The 15,770-nt window shown below is 33.2% G+C and overlaps 1 protein-coding gene across 5 annotated transcripts in view; it reads right to left on the bottom strand.

Annotated features, from left to right (window-relative positions):
- The window catches only part of LOC117333495 (serine/arginine repetitive matrix protein 2-like), a 266,971-nt gene that overhangs the window by 12,835 nt on the left and 238,366 nt on the right, over positions 1–15,770 (bottom strand). For all 5 annotated transcript variants that reach the window (XR_004533912.1, XM_033892810.1, XM_033892811.1 and 2 more), the window contains 2 exons: positions 5,547–5,618; positions 4,845–5,099 (listed from right to left, as the gene is read on the bottom strand). Coding sequence is in view for 4 of the 5 variants with exons in the window: in XM_033892810.1 (XP_033748701.1) it covers positions 4,845–5,099; positions 5,547–5,618 (327 nt within the window). In the remaining variant the exon portion in view is untranslated. The remainder of the gene's footprint in view (positions 1–4,844; positions 5,100–5,546; positions 5,619–15,770) is intronic.

Here is a 15,770-nt window from a genome sequence, read left to right as displayed (position 1 = left end):
AGTAACTTTGGTGTAAGGGAATGAGTAACTTTGGTGTATGGGAATGAGTGACTTTGGTGTGAGGGAATGAGTAACTTTGGGGTCATGAATGAGTAACTTTGGTGTGAGGGAATGAGTAAATTTGGTGTGAGGGAATGAGTAACTTTGGTGTGAGGGAATGAGTAACTTTGGTGTGAGGGAATGAGTAACTTTGGTGTGAGGGAATGAGTAACTTTGGTGTACAGGAATGAGTAACTTTGGTGTGAGGGAATGAGTGACTTTGGTGTACAGGAATGAGTAACTTTGGTGTGAGGGAGTGAGTAACTTTGGTGTGAGGGAATGAGTGACTTTGGTGTGAGGGAATGAGTAACTTTGGTGTGAGGGAATAAGTAACTTTGTTGTGAGGGAATGAGTAACTTTGGTGTAAGGGAATGAGTAACTTTGGTGTGAGGGAATGAGTAACTTTGGTGTGAGGGAATGAGTAACTTTGGTGTGAGGGAATGAGTAACTTTGGTGTGAGGGAATGAGTAACTTTGGTGTGAGGGAATGAGTAACTTTGGTGTGAGGGAATGGGTAACTTTGGTGTGAGGGAATGAGTAACTTTGGTGTGAGGGAATGAGTAACTTTGGTGTGAGGGAATGAGTAACTTTGGTGTGAGGGAATGAGTAACTTTGGTGTGAGGGAATGAGTAACTTTGGTGTGAGGGAATGAGTAACTTTGGTGTGAGGGAATGGGTAACTTTGGTGTGAGGGAATGAGTAACTTTGGTGTGAGGGAATGGGTAACTTTGGTGTGAGGGAATGAGTAACTTTGGTGTGAGGGAATGAGTAACTTTGGTGTGAGGGAATTAGTAACTTTGGTGTGAGGGAATGAGTAACTTTGGTGCGAGGGAATGAGTAACTTTGGTGTGAGGGAATGAGTAACTTTGGTGCGAGGGAATGAGTGACTTTGGTGTGAGGGAATGAGTAACTTTGGTGTGAGGGAATGAGTAACTTTGGTGTGAGGGAATGAGTAAGTTTGGTGTGAGGGGATGAGTAACTTTGGTGTGAGGGAATGAGTAACTTTGGTGTGAGGGAATGAGTGACTTTGGTGTGAGGGAATGAGTAACTTTGATGTGAGGGAATGAGTAACTTTGGTGTGAGGGAATGAGTAAGTTTGAGGTCAGGGAATGAGTAACTTTGGTGTGAGGGAATGAGTAACTTTGGTGTGAGGGAATGAGTAAGTTTGAGGTCAGGGAATGAGTAAGTTTGGTGTGAGGGAATGAGTAACTTTGGTGTGAGGGAATGAGTAAGTTTGAGGTCAGGGAATGAGTAACTTTGGTGTGAGGGAATGAGTAACTTTGGGGTCAGGGAATGAGTAACTTTGGTTGAAGGGAATGAGTAACTTTGGGGTTAGGGAATGAGTAACTTTGGTGTGAGGGAATGAGTAACTTTGGGGTTAGGGAATGAGTAACTTTGGTGTGAGGGAATGAGTAACTTTGGTGTGAGGGAATGAGTAACTTTGGTGCGAGGGAATGAGTAACTTTGGTGTAAGGGAATGAGTGACTTTGGTGTGAGGGAATGAGTAACTTTGGTGTAAGGGAATGAGTAACTTTGGTGTGAGGGAATGAGTAACTTTGGTGTGAGGGAATGAGTAACTTTGGTGTGAGGGAATGAGTAACTTTGGTGTGAGGGAATGAGTAACTTTGGTGCGAGGGAATGAGTAACTTTGGTGTGAGGGAATGAGTAACTTTGGTGTGAGGGGATGAGTAACTTTGGTGTGAGTGAATGAGTAACTTTGGTGTGAGGGAGTGAGTAACTTTGGGGTTAGGGAATGAGTAACTTTGGTGTGAGTGAATTAGTAACTTTGGTGCGAGGGAATGAGTAACTTTGGTGTGAGGGAAAGAGTAACTTTGGTGTGAGGGAATGAGTAACTTTGGTGTGAGGGAATGAGTAACTTTGGTGTGAGGGAATGAGTGACTTTGGTGTGAGGGAATGAGTAACTTTGGTGTGAGGGAATGAGTAACTTTGGTGTGAGTGAATGAGTAAGTTTGGTGTGAGGGAGTGAGTAACTTTGTTGTACAGGAATGAGTAACTTTGGTGTGAGGGAATGAGTAACTTTGGGGTCAGGGAATGAGTAACTTTGGTGTGAGGGAATGAGTAACTTTGGTGTGAGGGAATGAGTAACTTTGGTGCGAGGGAATGAGTAACTTTGGTTAAGGGAACTTTGGTGTGAGGGAATGAGTAACTTTGGTTTAAGGGAATGAGTAACTTTGGTTTAAGGGAATGAGTAACTTTGGTGTGAGGGAATGAGTAACTTTGGTGTGAGGGAATGAGTAACTTTGGTGTAAGGAAATGAGTAACTTTGGTGTGAGGGAATGAGTAACTTTCGTGTGAGGGAATGAGTAACTTTGGTGTGAGGGAATGAGTAACTTTGGTGTAAGGGAATGAGTGACTTTGGGGTCAGGGAATGAGTAACTTTGGTGTGAGGGAATGAGTAACTTTGGTGTGAGGGAATGAGTAACTTTGGTGTAAGGGAATGAGTAACTTTAGTGTAAGGGAATGAGTAACTTTGGTGTGAGGGAATGAGTAACTTTGGTGTGAGGGAATGAGTAACTTTGGTGTGAGGGAATGAGTAACTTTGGTGTGAGGGAATGAGTAAGTTTGGTGTGAGGGAATGAGTAACTTTGGTGCGAGGGAATGAGTAACTTTGGTGTGAGGGAATGAGTAACTTTGGTGGGAGGGAATGAGTAACTTTGGGGTCAGGGAATGAGTAACTTTGGTGTGAGGGAATGAGTAACTTTGGTGTGAGGGAATGAGTAACTTTGGTGTGAGGGAATGAGTAACTTTGGTGTGAGGGAATGAGTAACTTTGGTGTGAGGGAATGAGTAACTTTGGTGTGAGGGAATGAGTAACTTTGGTGTGAGGGAATGAGTAAAACTTTGGTGTGAGGGAATGAGTAAAACTTTGGTGTACAGGAATGAGTGACTTTGGTGTGAGGGAATGAGTAACTTTGGTGTGAGGGAATGAGTAACTTTGGTGTGAGGGAATGAGTAACTTTGGTGTGAGGGAATGAGTAACTTTGGTGTGAGGGAATGAGTAACTTTGGTCTGAGGGAATGAGTAACTTTGGTGTGAGGGAGTGAGTAACTTTGGTGTAAGGGAATGAGTAACTTTGGTGCGAGGGAATGAGTAACTTTGGTGTGAGGGAATGAGTAACTTTGGTGTGAGGGAATGAGTAACTTTGGTGTGAGGGAATGAGTAACTTTGGTGTGAGGGAATGAGTAACTTTGGTGTGAGGGAATGAGTAAAACTTTGGTGTGAGGGAATGAGTAAAACTTTGGTGTACAGGAATGAGTGACTTTGGTGTGAGGGAATGAGTAACTTTGGTGTGAGGGAATGAGTAACTTTGGTGTGAGGGAATGAGTAACTTTGGTGTGAGGGAATGAGTAACTTTGGTGTGAGGGAATGAGTAACTTTGGTGTACAGGAATGAGTAACTTTGGTCTGAGGGAATGAGTAACTTTGGTGTGAGGGAGTGAGTAACTTTGGTGTAAGGGAATGAGTAACTTTGGTGCGAGGGAATGAGTAACTTTGGGGTCAGGGAATGAGTAACTTTGGGGTCATGAATTTCACAACTTTAATAAAAACAAGAAGACTACCACAGATTGGATGAATACAGGCCTGTCAAATGACTTACAATGCACTGTTACATAATATCTTGCAGTTAAATAAGATTTGTATCACCTTATAAGTGGTTACAAGCGGCACGATTTAATCCTCATGTTTACTTTAACTACAAAGTCAAATCAGGACTAAAGTAGTCGCCAACTCATTAAACGTAACTTGATTAACAATATCATAATAAATCGTTCCGAAAATGTTGGTTCTCAGGACAAGTATCAAATACTGAAATTAACAAAGGGAAATTAAATTTTGGAAAAATAGTTGAATCAAATTTCCTTTCAGAGAAACACAAATACATATCATGATTATAATGCATACCCGGTATCAAAGAGAGTGGCCAACAAATGTAGGAGATCTCTGGACAAACAAAAGTTAACACTCGATGAACGGACAACCCCATACCATAATATTCTATTACAAATTTGAGGGTGTATAAATGGGTAATATCTGAGTATCAGATCAAATTCAAAGTAATTGGCTCCTTGGGGCCTGACATTATTTGCTGGTGGGTGGAGTAACCTGCATATTATCTCCAATTTAGTTTGTCTTTGGCTGTGGAAGCTGTCTGCGAAAATTTTATAGAAATCATTGTAACAGTTCTAAACAAGGTGAACAAGTGGCTCATAGGGCCTGTATTGCTCACCTGGATATATTGATGATTATAGCAAAACAGTAAAAATGTAAGAAGAAGAATTTTAAATAATGTCCTATACTTCCCCTTTTGGGTACCGTTCCCTCAGACCCCTGGAGGGCTAGACCCGTCGTTTATACAAAATAAGATTCCTTTCACACAAGGATGCTTCAAACCAAAGGAAGGATTTTAAAGAATTTGCAATATTTCCCTATTTGGCCTAGGCCCCTTGAGTGCCAGACCCACTGTTGATATAAAATTGGTGTTCCTTTTCGAACCAAAGGATGCTTCAGACTAAATTTAGTCAAAATCATCTGAGGTGTAATGATAAGCAGAAAGTTTTAGGGAAAGTTGTCGTGGACAGATGACAGATGCTGTGTCATGGCCTAAGCTCAATGGTCAGCTAAAGCATGATGCATGGGTAAATTGTATTAATTTTTCATACAAATATCTTAAAAATTTGTGACCTCAAAGAATTGCTATTCATAGTTCAAATGCATTGGTGTCAGGCACTTTTGGTTAACGGCATGTTATTAAACCTCTAAGGCTATAACATCAAAGAAATATTGTACCTTTTTCTGCCTCTTGAGTGTGTCCTTGACCGTGACCTTGAACTTGACTTGGACCTTGACCGTGACCTTGACCATGAAGATGACTTGTGTCTGTGACTTCTTGACCTTGACCTTGAGGGCCGTGAGTGCCGATTTGGAGGGGAGGGGGATTTGTAGGGAAGTTTCGGAGAGAACACAGACTCCTTGGTCTTTTGACCTTCAGCAGGAGAGTAGCTCAGTGACCGACTAAGGCGCTTGTGGGATTGATCTGGTGACCTGTAACACATATATCAACCATCAAAACTCTGTGGATGAAAGAAATTCCTCAAATTACAACCAGTTTTTACCCAGGTAAATCATTTCTCAATACATGGTATAAACTAATGCACATGACAGTGTTGATTCTCTGTGATAAGGTTGATAACTATAACATCCTAGCAAAACATCTTTACCACGGATCATTTAATATGACAACACATATCTTTACTATGACAACAGACATATATCCCATGCCCAATTATATCTTTTCCATGGGAACAGACATGATTTTTAATAAAAATGACAATACTTCCAAGGAATCATTGAGTTTAGACATGAAAACAGACACATATTTATCATGATATAAGCTTGATCTTTTGCAGAATATTTAAAAAAAATTACAAATGACATTGTTACTATGGAAATATAAAACTTTATCAGCATAAGTTTTATGGGCGAGCTGACCTGGAGGATAAACTGTTGCTTTGCTTGTGTTGTGATGCAGTGTTATGGCCGTTGGTTTTCAGTTGCTTTTTCCTGCAAGTAACATGAATAAAAAGTCCTGGTGAAAGATTAAGTTAAAATGATTATCACTAAAAGTCAAATCAATTATAATATGTCTGACAGTACATAAACATTGATAGGTATGTTTAAATGGCAGTAAATAAAAGGATAACATCATCAAGTTTGTCCCATTATTGTAACCTGGCAACATCTCAGTTTGAATCAGACATTGTTAAGATATATAGAGAATGGGTTAACAAAAGAACACGAGGCTGATTGGCCTTACAGTCAACTGAGTTTTGAAATATTTAAGTTGATTTTAATTGCCTGTTTTTTGCCCCGGCAATCAGCCCAGGGGTCAGTCAGGGCCAACATGGGCATACCATTGAGCTGTCATCCCATGCTGATAATGTTGACAAAATTAGAATGAATTCCAATAGAAATCCAACAAATCAGTCAAAAATGTAATTTCCCTATATAAACTATAGTAAAGTTTACCCCTTCCTCAGGCGCACACATGGGTCCAAGGGTAATGAAATACACAATTTAGGTAAAGCACTTAAATAAACATGTAGTTTACAAGAGACATCCCATACTGATAATTCTAACCAAGTTTGTATTATTTCCAAAAAGTGATCAGGATCAAACCATGTAACAATCTGTAAAGTGATCAGGGCCAAACCATGTAACAACCATAGAGTGATCAGGGCCAAACCATGTAACAACCATAAAGTGATCAGGGCCAAACCATGTAACAACCATAAAGTGATCAGGGCCAAACCATGTAACAACCATAAAGTGATCAGGACCAAACCATGTAACAACCATAAAGTGATCGGGCCAAACCATGCAACAATCTGTAAAGTGATCGGGGTCAAACCATGTAACAATCTGTAAAGTGATCAGGACCAAACCATGTAACAACCATAAAGTGATCAGGGCCAAACCATGTAACAACCATAAAGTGATCGGGGCCAAACCATGTAACAAACTGTAAAGTGATCAGGGCCAAACCATGTAACAATCTGTGATCGGGCCAAACCATGTAACAACCATAAAGTGATCGGGGCCAAACCATGTAACAAACTGTAAAGTGATCAGGGCCAAACCATGTAACAACCATAAAGTGATTAGGGCCAAACCATGTAACAACCATTAAGTGATCAGGGCCAAACCATGTAACAACCATAAAGTGATTGGGGCCAAACCATGTAACAATCTGTAAAGTGATCAGGGCCAAACCATGTAACAACCATAAAGTGATCCGGGCCAAACCATGTTACAATCCGTAAGGTGATCAGGGCCAAACCATATAACAACCATAAAGTGATTGGGGCCAAACCATGTAACAACCATAAAGTGATCAGGGCCAAACCATGTAACAATCTGTAAAGTGATCAGGGCCAAACCATGTAACAACCATTAAGTGATCAGGGCCAAACCATGTAACAATCTGTAAAGTGATCAGAGCCAAACCATGTAACAATCTGTAAAGTGATCGGGGCCAAACCATGTAACAACCATAAAGTGATCAGGACCAAACCATGTAACAACCATAAAGTGATCAGGGCCAAACCATGTAACAACCATAAAGTGATCAGGACCAAACCATGTAACAATCTGTAAAGTGATCAGGGCCAAACCATGTAACAATCTGTAAAGTGATCAGGGCCAAACCATGTAACAACCATTAAGTGATCAGGACCAAACCATGTAACAACCATAAAGTGATCAGGGCCAAACCATGTAACAATCCGTAAAGTGATCGGGGCCAAACCATGTAACAATCTGTAAGGTGATCAGGGCCAAACCATGTAACAACCATAAAGTGATCAGGGCCAAACCATGTAACAACCATAAAGTGATCGGGGCCAAACCATGTAACAACCATAAAGTGATCAGGGCCAAACCATGTAACAACCATAAAGTGATCAGGGCCAAACCATGTAACAACCATAAAGTAATCAGGACCAAACCATGTAACAACCATAAAGTGATCAGGACCAAACCATGTAACAACCATAAAGTGATCAGGACCAAACCATGTAACTCCGTAAAGTGATCGGGCCAAACCATGTAATAACCATAAAGTGATCAGGGCCAAACCATGTAACAACCATAAAGTGATCAGGACCAAACCATGTAACAACCATAAAGTGATCGGGGCCAAACCATGTAACAATCTGTAAAGTGATCAGGGCCAAACCATGTAACAACCATTAAGTGATCGGGGCCAAACCATGTAACAATCCGTAAGGTGATCAGGGCCAAACCATATAACAATCTGTAAAGTGATCGGGCCAAACCATGTAACAATCTGTAAAGTTGATCAGGACCAAACCATGTAACAACCATAAAGAGATCAGGACCAAACCATGTAACAACCATAAAGTGATCAGGACCAAACCATGTAACAATCTGTAAAGTGATCAGGGCCAAACCATGTAACAACCATAAAGTGATCGGGGCCAAACCATGTATCAACCATAAAGTGATCAGGCCAAACCATGTAACAATCTGTAAAGTGATCGGGGCCAAACCATGTAACAATCTGTAAAGTGATCAGGGCCAAACCATGTAACAACCATAAAGTGATCGGGGCCAAACCATGTTACAACCATTAAGTGATCGGGGCCAAACCATGTAACAATCTGTAAGGTGATCGGGGCCAAACCATGTAACAATCTGTAAAGTGATCGGGGCCAAACCATGTAACAATCTGTAAAGTGATCGGGGCCAAACCATGTAACAACCATAAAGTGATCAGGGCCAAACCATGTAACAATCTGTAAAGTTGATCAGGACCAAACCATGTAACAATCTGTAAAGTTGATCAGGACCAAACCATGTAACAACCATAAAGAGATCAGGACCAAACCATGTAACAACCATGAAGAGATCAGGACCAAACCATGTAACAACCATGAAGTGATCAGGGCCAAACCATGTAAAAATCTGTAAAGTGATCGGGGCCAAACCATGTAACAATCTGTAAAGTGATCGGGGCCAAACCATGTAACAACCATAAAGTGATCAAGGCCAAACCATGTAACAACCATAAAGTGATCGGGGCCAAACCATGTAACAAACTGTAAAGTGATCAGGGCCAAACCATGTAACAACCATAAAGTGATCAGGACCAAACCATGTAACAATCTGTAAAGTGATCGGGGCCAAACCATGTAACAACCATAAAGTGATCAAGGCCAAACCATGTAACAACCATAAAGTGATCGGGGCCAAACCATGTAACAATCTGTAAAGTGATCGGGGCCAAACCATGTAACAATCCGTAAGGTGATCAGGACCAAACCATGTAACAATCCGTAAAGTGATCAGGACCAAACCATGTTACAATCCGTAAAGTGATCGGGGCCAAACCATGTAACAATCTGTAAAGTGATCAGGACCAAACCATGTAACAATCCGTAAGGTGATCAGGACCAAACCATGTAACAACCATAAAGTGATCAGGCCTAATTATTGTCATTCTCTGTCTTTTTCCCCCCTGATAATTGAACACAACTGCCTTAACACATAATGCTTTGTCTTCTTGAAAAATATAGTCTCTGAGAGCCTGGTGACCAATAAGCTGGTACGTGACCTCCAGAACATAAAGACAATCCAGTTATACATCTAAAGAGTGAAGCTGGTCCTCCTAACCAGTGACCTTCACAACATAAAGACAATCCAGTTATATCATAAAGGAACTTGAGAGCATGACCTTGAAACAAAAAGCTACCTAAACACACAGTACACCAAGTGAACCCGACAACACATACAGATGAATATTTATTCAGCTATTATTCCCAGGCCAAATCAAGATAGTATTACTTGAATCATAATATGACTTGATGCAAATTTAATGTGACCGTAACACCATCAGAGGGATTTAGGTTTCATATAACCATGGTTACTTAATATGTGTAAGTACATCTGAGATATCATTGGCAAGCTATGTGTAAGGCTATCACATGAGTAACAATCTACAAAATACACTTTGTAGAACTGCTTTGAAAAACATCTGTATATGTTATCTGTATATGTTATCTGTATATTTTATCAATGTATCTGTATATGTTATCTGTATATGTTATCTGTATATGTTATCAATGTATCTGTATATGTTATCAATATATCTGTATATGTTATCAATGTATATGTATATGTTATCTGTATATGTTATCTGTATATGTTATCAATATATCTGTATATGTTATCAATGTATCTGTATATGTTATCAATGTATCTGTATATGTTATCAATATATATGTATATGTTATCTGTATATGTTATCTGTATATGTTATCAATATATCTGTATATGTTATCTGTATATGTTATCTGTATATGTTATCAATATATCTGTATATGTTATCAATATATCTGTATATGTTATCAATGTATCTGTATATGTTATCAATATATCTGTATATGTTATCTGTATATGTTATCAATATATCTGTATATGTTATCTGTATATGTTATCTGTATATGTTATCAATGTATCTATAATGTTATCTTATATATTATCTGTATATGGTTATCTTATTGTTTTTTATCTGTATATTTATCAATGTATTTTATATGTTATCTGTATATGTTATCAATTTATGATATGTATGTTTGTTACAATGTATCTGTATATGTTACTTATATATTTCTGTATATGTACAAATATCTGTATATGTTATCAATGTATCTGTATATGTTATCTGTATATGTTATCTGTATATGTTATCAATGTATCTGTATATGTTATCAATGTATCTGTATATGTTATCAATGTATCTGTATATGTTATCAATGTATCTGTATATGTTATCTGTATATATTATCTGTATATGTTATCAATGTATCTGTATATGTTATCAATGTATATGTATATGTTATCTGTATATGTTATCAATATATCTGTATATGTTATCAATAATTCTGTATATTTATATGTATTTTAATATGTTATCAATGTATCTGTATATGTTATCTGTATATGTTATCAATATATCTGTATATGTTATCAATATATCTATATGTTATCTGTATATGTTATCTGTATATGTTATCAATATATCTGTATATGTTATCAATATATCTGTATATGTTATCAATATATCTGTATATGTTATCAATGTATATGTATATGTTATCTGTATATGTTATCAATGTATCTGTATATGTTATCTGTATATATTATCTGTATATGTTATCAATATATCTGTATATGTTATCAATGTATCTGTATATGTTATCAATGTATCTGTATATGTTATCTGTATATGTTATCAATATATCTGTATATGTTATCAATGTATCTGTATATGTTATCTGTATATGTTATCTGTATATGATATCAATGTATCTGTATATGTTATCTGTATATGTTATCAATGTATCTGTATATGTTATCTGTATATGTTATCTGTATATGTTATCAATGTATCTGTATATGTTATCTGTATATGTTATCTGTATATGTTATCAATGTATCTGTATATGTTATCTGTATATGTTATCTGTATATGTTATCAATGTATCTGTATATGTTTATCGGGTATATGTTTACATGTATCTGATATGTTATAAATGTATCTGTATATTTACTGTATATGTTATCTTATATTATCTTATATGTTATCTGTAAAATGTTATCTTTGTTATAATATATCGGTATATGTTATCATATATCTGTATATGTATCAATGTATCTTATTCTGTTAGCTAATTTTAATCTGTTATATGTTATCTGTCGTATAGTTATCTAATGTTCTGTATTGTTATCTGTATATGTTATCTGTATATGTTTCTTATATGATACCCATGTACATTATGTTATCTTAATGTTATCAATTATTGTATATTTTATAAAGTATCTGTATTGTTATTAATGTTCTTTATAATTTATCTGTATTTTTTCTGTATATGTTATCTGTATATGTATCAATCTTTTTTATCGTATATGTTATCGTATATGTAAATTACTGTATATGTTATCAATATATCTGTATATTTTAATCTTATATGTATCTGTATATGTTTCTGTCTGTTTGTTCGTGAAAATGTTATCATGTATCTATAGTTACTTATATGTTATCAATGATCTGTAATAGTATCAATTCTTATATGTTTCATGTATCTTATATGTTTCTTATATGTTATCAATATATTGTATTTGTCAATATTCTGTATAGTTATCCTTAATGTTTTGTATTGTTCAATATCTGTATATTTTACCCAATTTCTGTATATGTTATCTGTATATGTTATCAATATATCTGTATATGTTATCTGTATATGTTATCAATATATCTGTATATTTATCATGTATTTATTTATCTTATTTTGTTTATCGTATATTATCTGTATATGTTATCTGTATATGTTATCAATATATCTGTATATGTTATCTGTATATTTTATCTGTATATGTTATCAATATATCTGTATATGTTATCTGTATATGTTATCTGTATTGTTATTTATCTGTATATTTTTGATATGTTTAATCTGTATATGTTATCGTAATGTTATCTGTATATGTTATCTGTATATGTTATCTGTATATGTTATCTATATCTATAGTATCTGTATATGTATCTGTATTATATCAATGTATCTGTATATGTTATCAATATATCTGTATATGTTATCAATGTATCTGTATATGTTATCTGTATATGTTATCAATGTATCTGTATATGTTATCTGTATATGTTATCTGTATATGTTATCTGTATATGTTATCAATGTATCTGTATATGTTATCAATATATCTGTATATGTTATCAATGTATCTGTATATGTTATTAATGTATCTGTATATGTTATCTGTATATGTTATCTGTATATGTTATCTGTATATGTTATCAATATATCTGTATATGTTATCTGTATATGTTATCTGTATATGTTATCAATGTATCTGTATATGTTATCTGTATATGTTATCTGTATATGTTATCTGTATATGTTATCTGTATATGTTATCTGTATATGTTATCTGTATATGTTATCAATATATCTGTATATGTTATCAATATATCTGTATATGTTATCAATGTATCTGTATATGTTATCTGTATATGTTATCAATATATCTGTATATGTTATCTGTATATGTTATCAATGTATATGTATATGTTATCAATGTATCTGTATATGTTATTAATGTATCTGTATATGTTATCTGTATATGTTATCTGTATATGTTATCTGTATATGTTATCAATATATCTGTATATGTTATCTGTATATGTTATCTGTATATGTTATCAATGTATCTGTATATGTTATCTGTATATGTTATCAATATATCTGTATATGTTATCAATATATCTGTATATGTTATCAATATATCTGTATATGTTATCAATGTATCTGTATATGTTATCTGTATATGTTATCTGTATATGTTATCTGTATATGTTATCTGTATATGTTATCAATGTATCTGTATATGTTATCTGTATATGTTATCTGTATATGTTATCTGTATATGTTATCAATATATCTGTATATGTTATCTGTATATGTTATCAATATATCTGTATATGTTATCAATATATCTGTATATGTTATTTTTATATGTTATAAATATATCTGATATGTTATCTGTATATGTTATCAATTATCTGTATATTTATCAATAAAACTGTATGTTATCTGTATATGTTATCTTATATGTTATCTGTATATTTTATCTGTATAATTTCTGTATATGTTATCTGTACTATATGTTATCAATGTATTGTATATTACTGTATATATTATCTGTTATGTTATCAATGTACTTAATGTATCAATGTATCTGTATATTATTGTAAGATCATGTTCTGAAATATGTTATCATGTATCTGTATAGTTATCTGTATATATTATCTGTATATGTTACAATATCTGTATAGGTTATCAATGTATCTGTAATGTTTATCAATATATCTATAGTATTTTTATAGTTATCTATATGTTATCTGTTATGTTAATATCTGTATATGTTATCTGATATGTTATCTGTAATTTATCTTATATATTATCTGTATATATTATCTGTATATGTTATCAATGTATCTGTATATGTTATCTGTATATGTTATCAATATATCTGTATATGTTATCAATGTATCTGTATATGTTATCAATGTATCTGTATATGTTATCTGTATATGTTATCAATGTATCTGTATATGTTATCTGTATATGTTATCTGTATATGTTATCTGTATATGTTATCTGTATATGTTATCTGTATATGTTATCTGTATATGTTATCTGTATATGTTATCAATGTATATGTATATGTTATCAATGTATCTGTATATGTTATATGTATATGTTATCTGTATATGTTATCTGTATATGTTATCTGTATATGTTATCTGTATATGTTATCTGTATATGATATCAATGTATCTATATGTTATCTGTATATGTTATCTGTATATGTTATCTGTATATGTTATCTGTATATGTTATCTGTATATGTTATCTGTATATGATATCAATGTATCTGTATACGTTATCTGTATATGTTATCTGTATATGTTATCTGTATATGTTATCTGTATATGTTATCTGTATATGTTATCTGTATATGATATCAATGTATCTATATGTTATCTGTATATGTTATCAATATATCTGTATATGTTATCTGTATATGTTATCTGTATATGATATCAATGTATCTATATGTTATCTGTATATGTTATCAATATATCTGTATATGTTATCAATGTATCTGTATATGTTATTAATGTATCTGTATATGTTATCTGTATATGTTATCTGTATATGTTATCTGTATATGTTATCAATATATCTGTATATGTTATCTGTATATGTTATCTGTATATGTTATCAATGTATCTGTATATGTTATCTGTATATGTTATCAATATATCTGTATATGTTATCAATATATCTGTATATGTTATCAATATATCTGTATATGTTATCAATGTATCTGTATATGTTATCTGTATATGTTATCTGTATATGTTATCTGTATATGTTATCTGTATATGTTATCAATGTATCTGTATATGTTATCTGTATATGTTATCTGTATATGTTATCTGTATATGTTATCTGTATATGTTATCAATATATCTGTATATGTTATCTGTATATGTTATCAATATATCTGTATATGTTATCAATATATCTGTATATGTTATCTGTATATGTTATCAATATATCTGTATATGTTATCTGTATATGTTATCAATATATCTGTATATGTTATCTGTATATGTTATCAATATATCTGTATATGTTATCTGTATATGTTATCAATATATCTGTATATGTTATCAATATATCTGTATATGTTATCTGTATATGTTATCTGTATATGTTATCTGTATATGTTATCTGTATATATTATCTGTATATGTTATCAATGTATCTGTATATGTTATCAATGTATCTGTATATGTTATCTGTATATATTATCTGTATATGTTATCAATGTATCTGTATATGTTATCAATGTATCTGTATATGTTATCTGTATATGTTATCAATGTATCTATATGTTATCTGTATATGTTATCAATATATCTGTATATGTTATCAATGTATCTGTATATGTTATCAATATATCTGTATATGTTATCTGTATATGTTATCTGTATATGTTATCAATATATCTGTATATGTTATCTGTATATGTTATCTGTATATGTTATCTGTATATATTATCTGTATATGTTATCAATGTATCTGTATATGTTATCAATGTATCTGTATATGTTATCTGTATATGTTATCAATATATCTGTATATGTTATCAATGTATCTGTATATGTTATCAATGTATCTGTATATGTTATCTGTATATGTTATCAATGTATCTGTATATGTTATCTGTATATGTTATCTGTATATGTTATCTGTATATGTTATCTGTATATGTTATCTGTATATGTTATCTGTATATGTTATCTGTATATGTTATCAATATATCTGTATATGTTATCTGTATATGTTATCTGTATATGTTATCTGTATATGTTATCAATGTATATGTATATGTTATCAATGTATCTGTATATGTTATATGTATATGTTATCTGTATATGTTATCTGTATATGTTATCTGTATATGTTATCTGTATATGTTATCTGTATATGATATCAATGTATCTATATGTTATCTGTATATGTTATCTGTATATGTTATCTG

Source organism: Pecten maximus, chromosome 8 (assembly GCF_902652985.1).
Source record: "Pecten maximus chromosome 8, xPecMax1.1, whole genome shotgun sequence".
Classification (NCBI taxonomy): Eukaryota; Metazoa; Mollusca; class Bivalvia; order Pectinida; family Pectinidae; genus Pecten; species Pecten maximus.
This window is presented reverse-complemented; position numbering and strand designations above follow the sequence as displayed.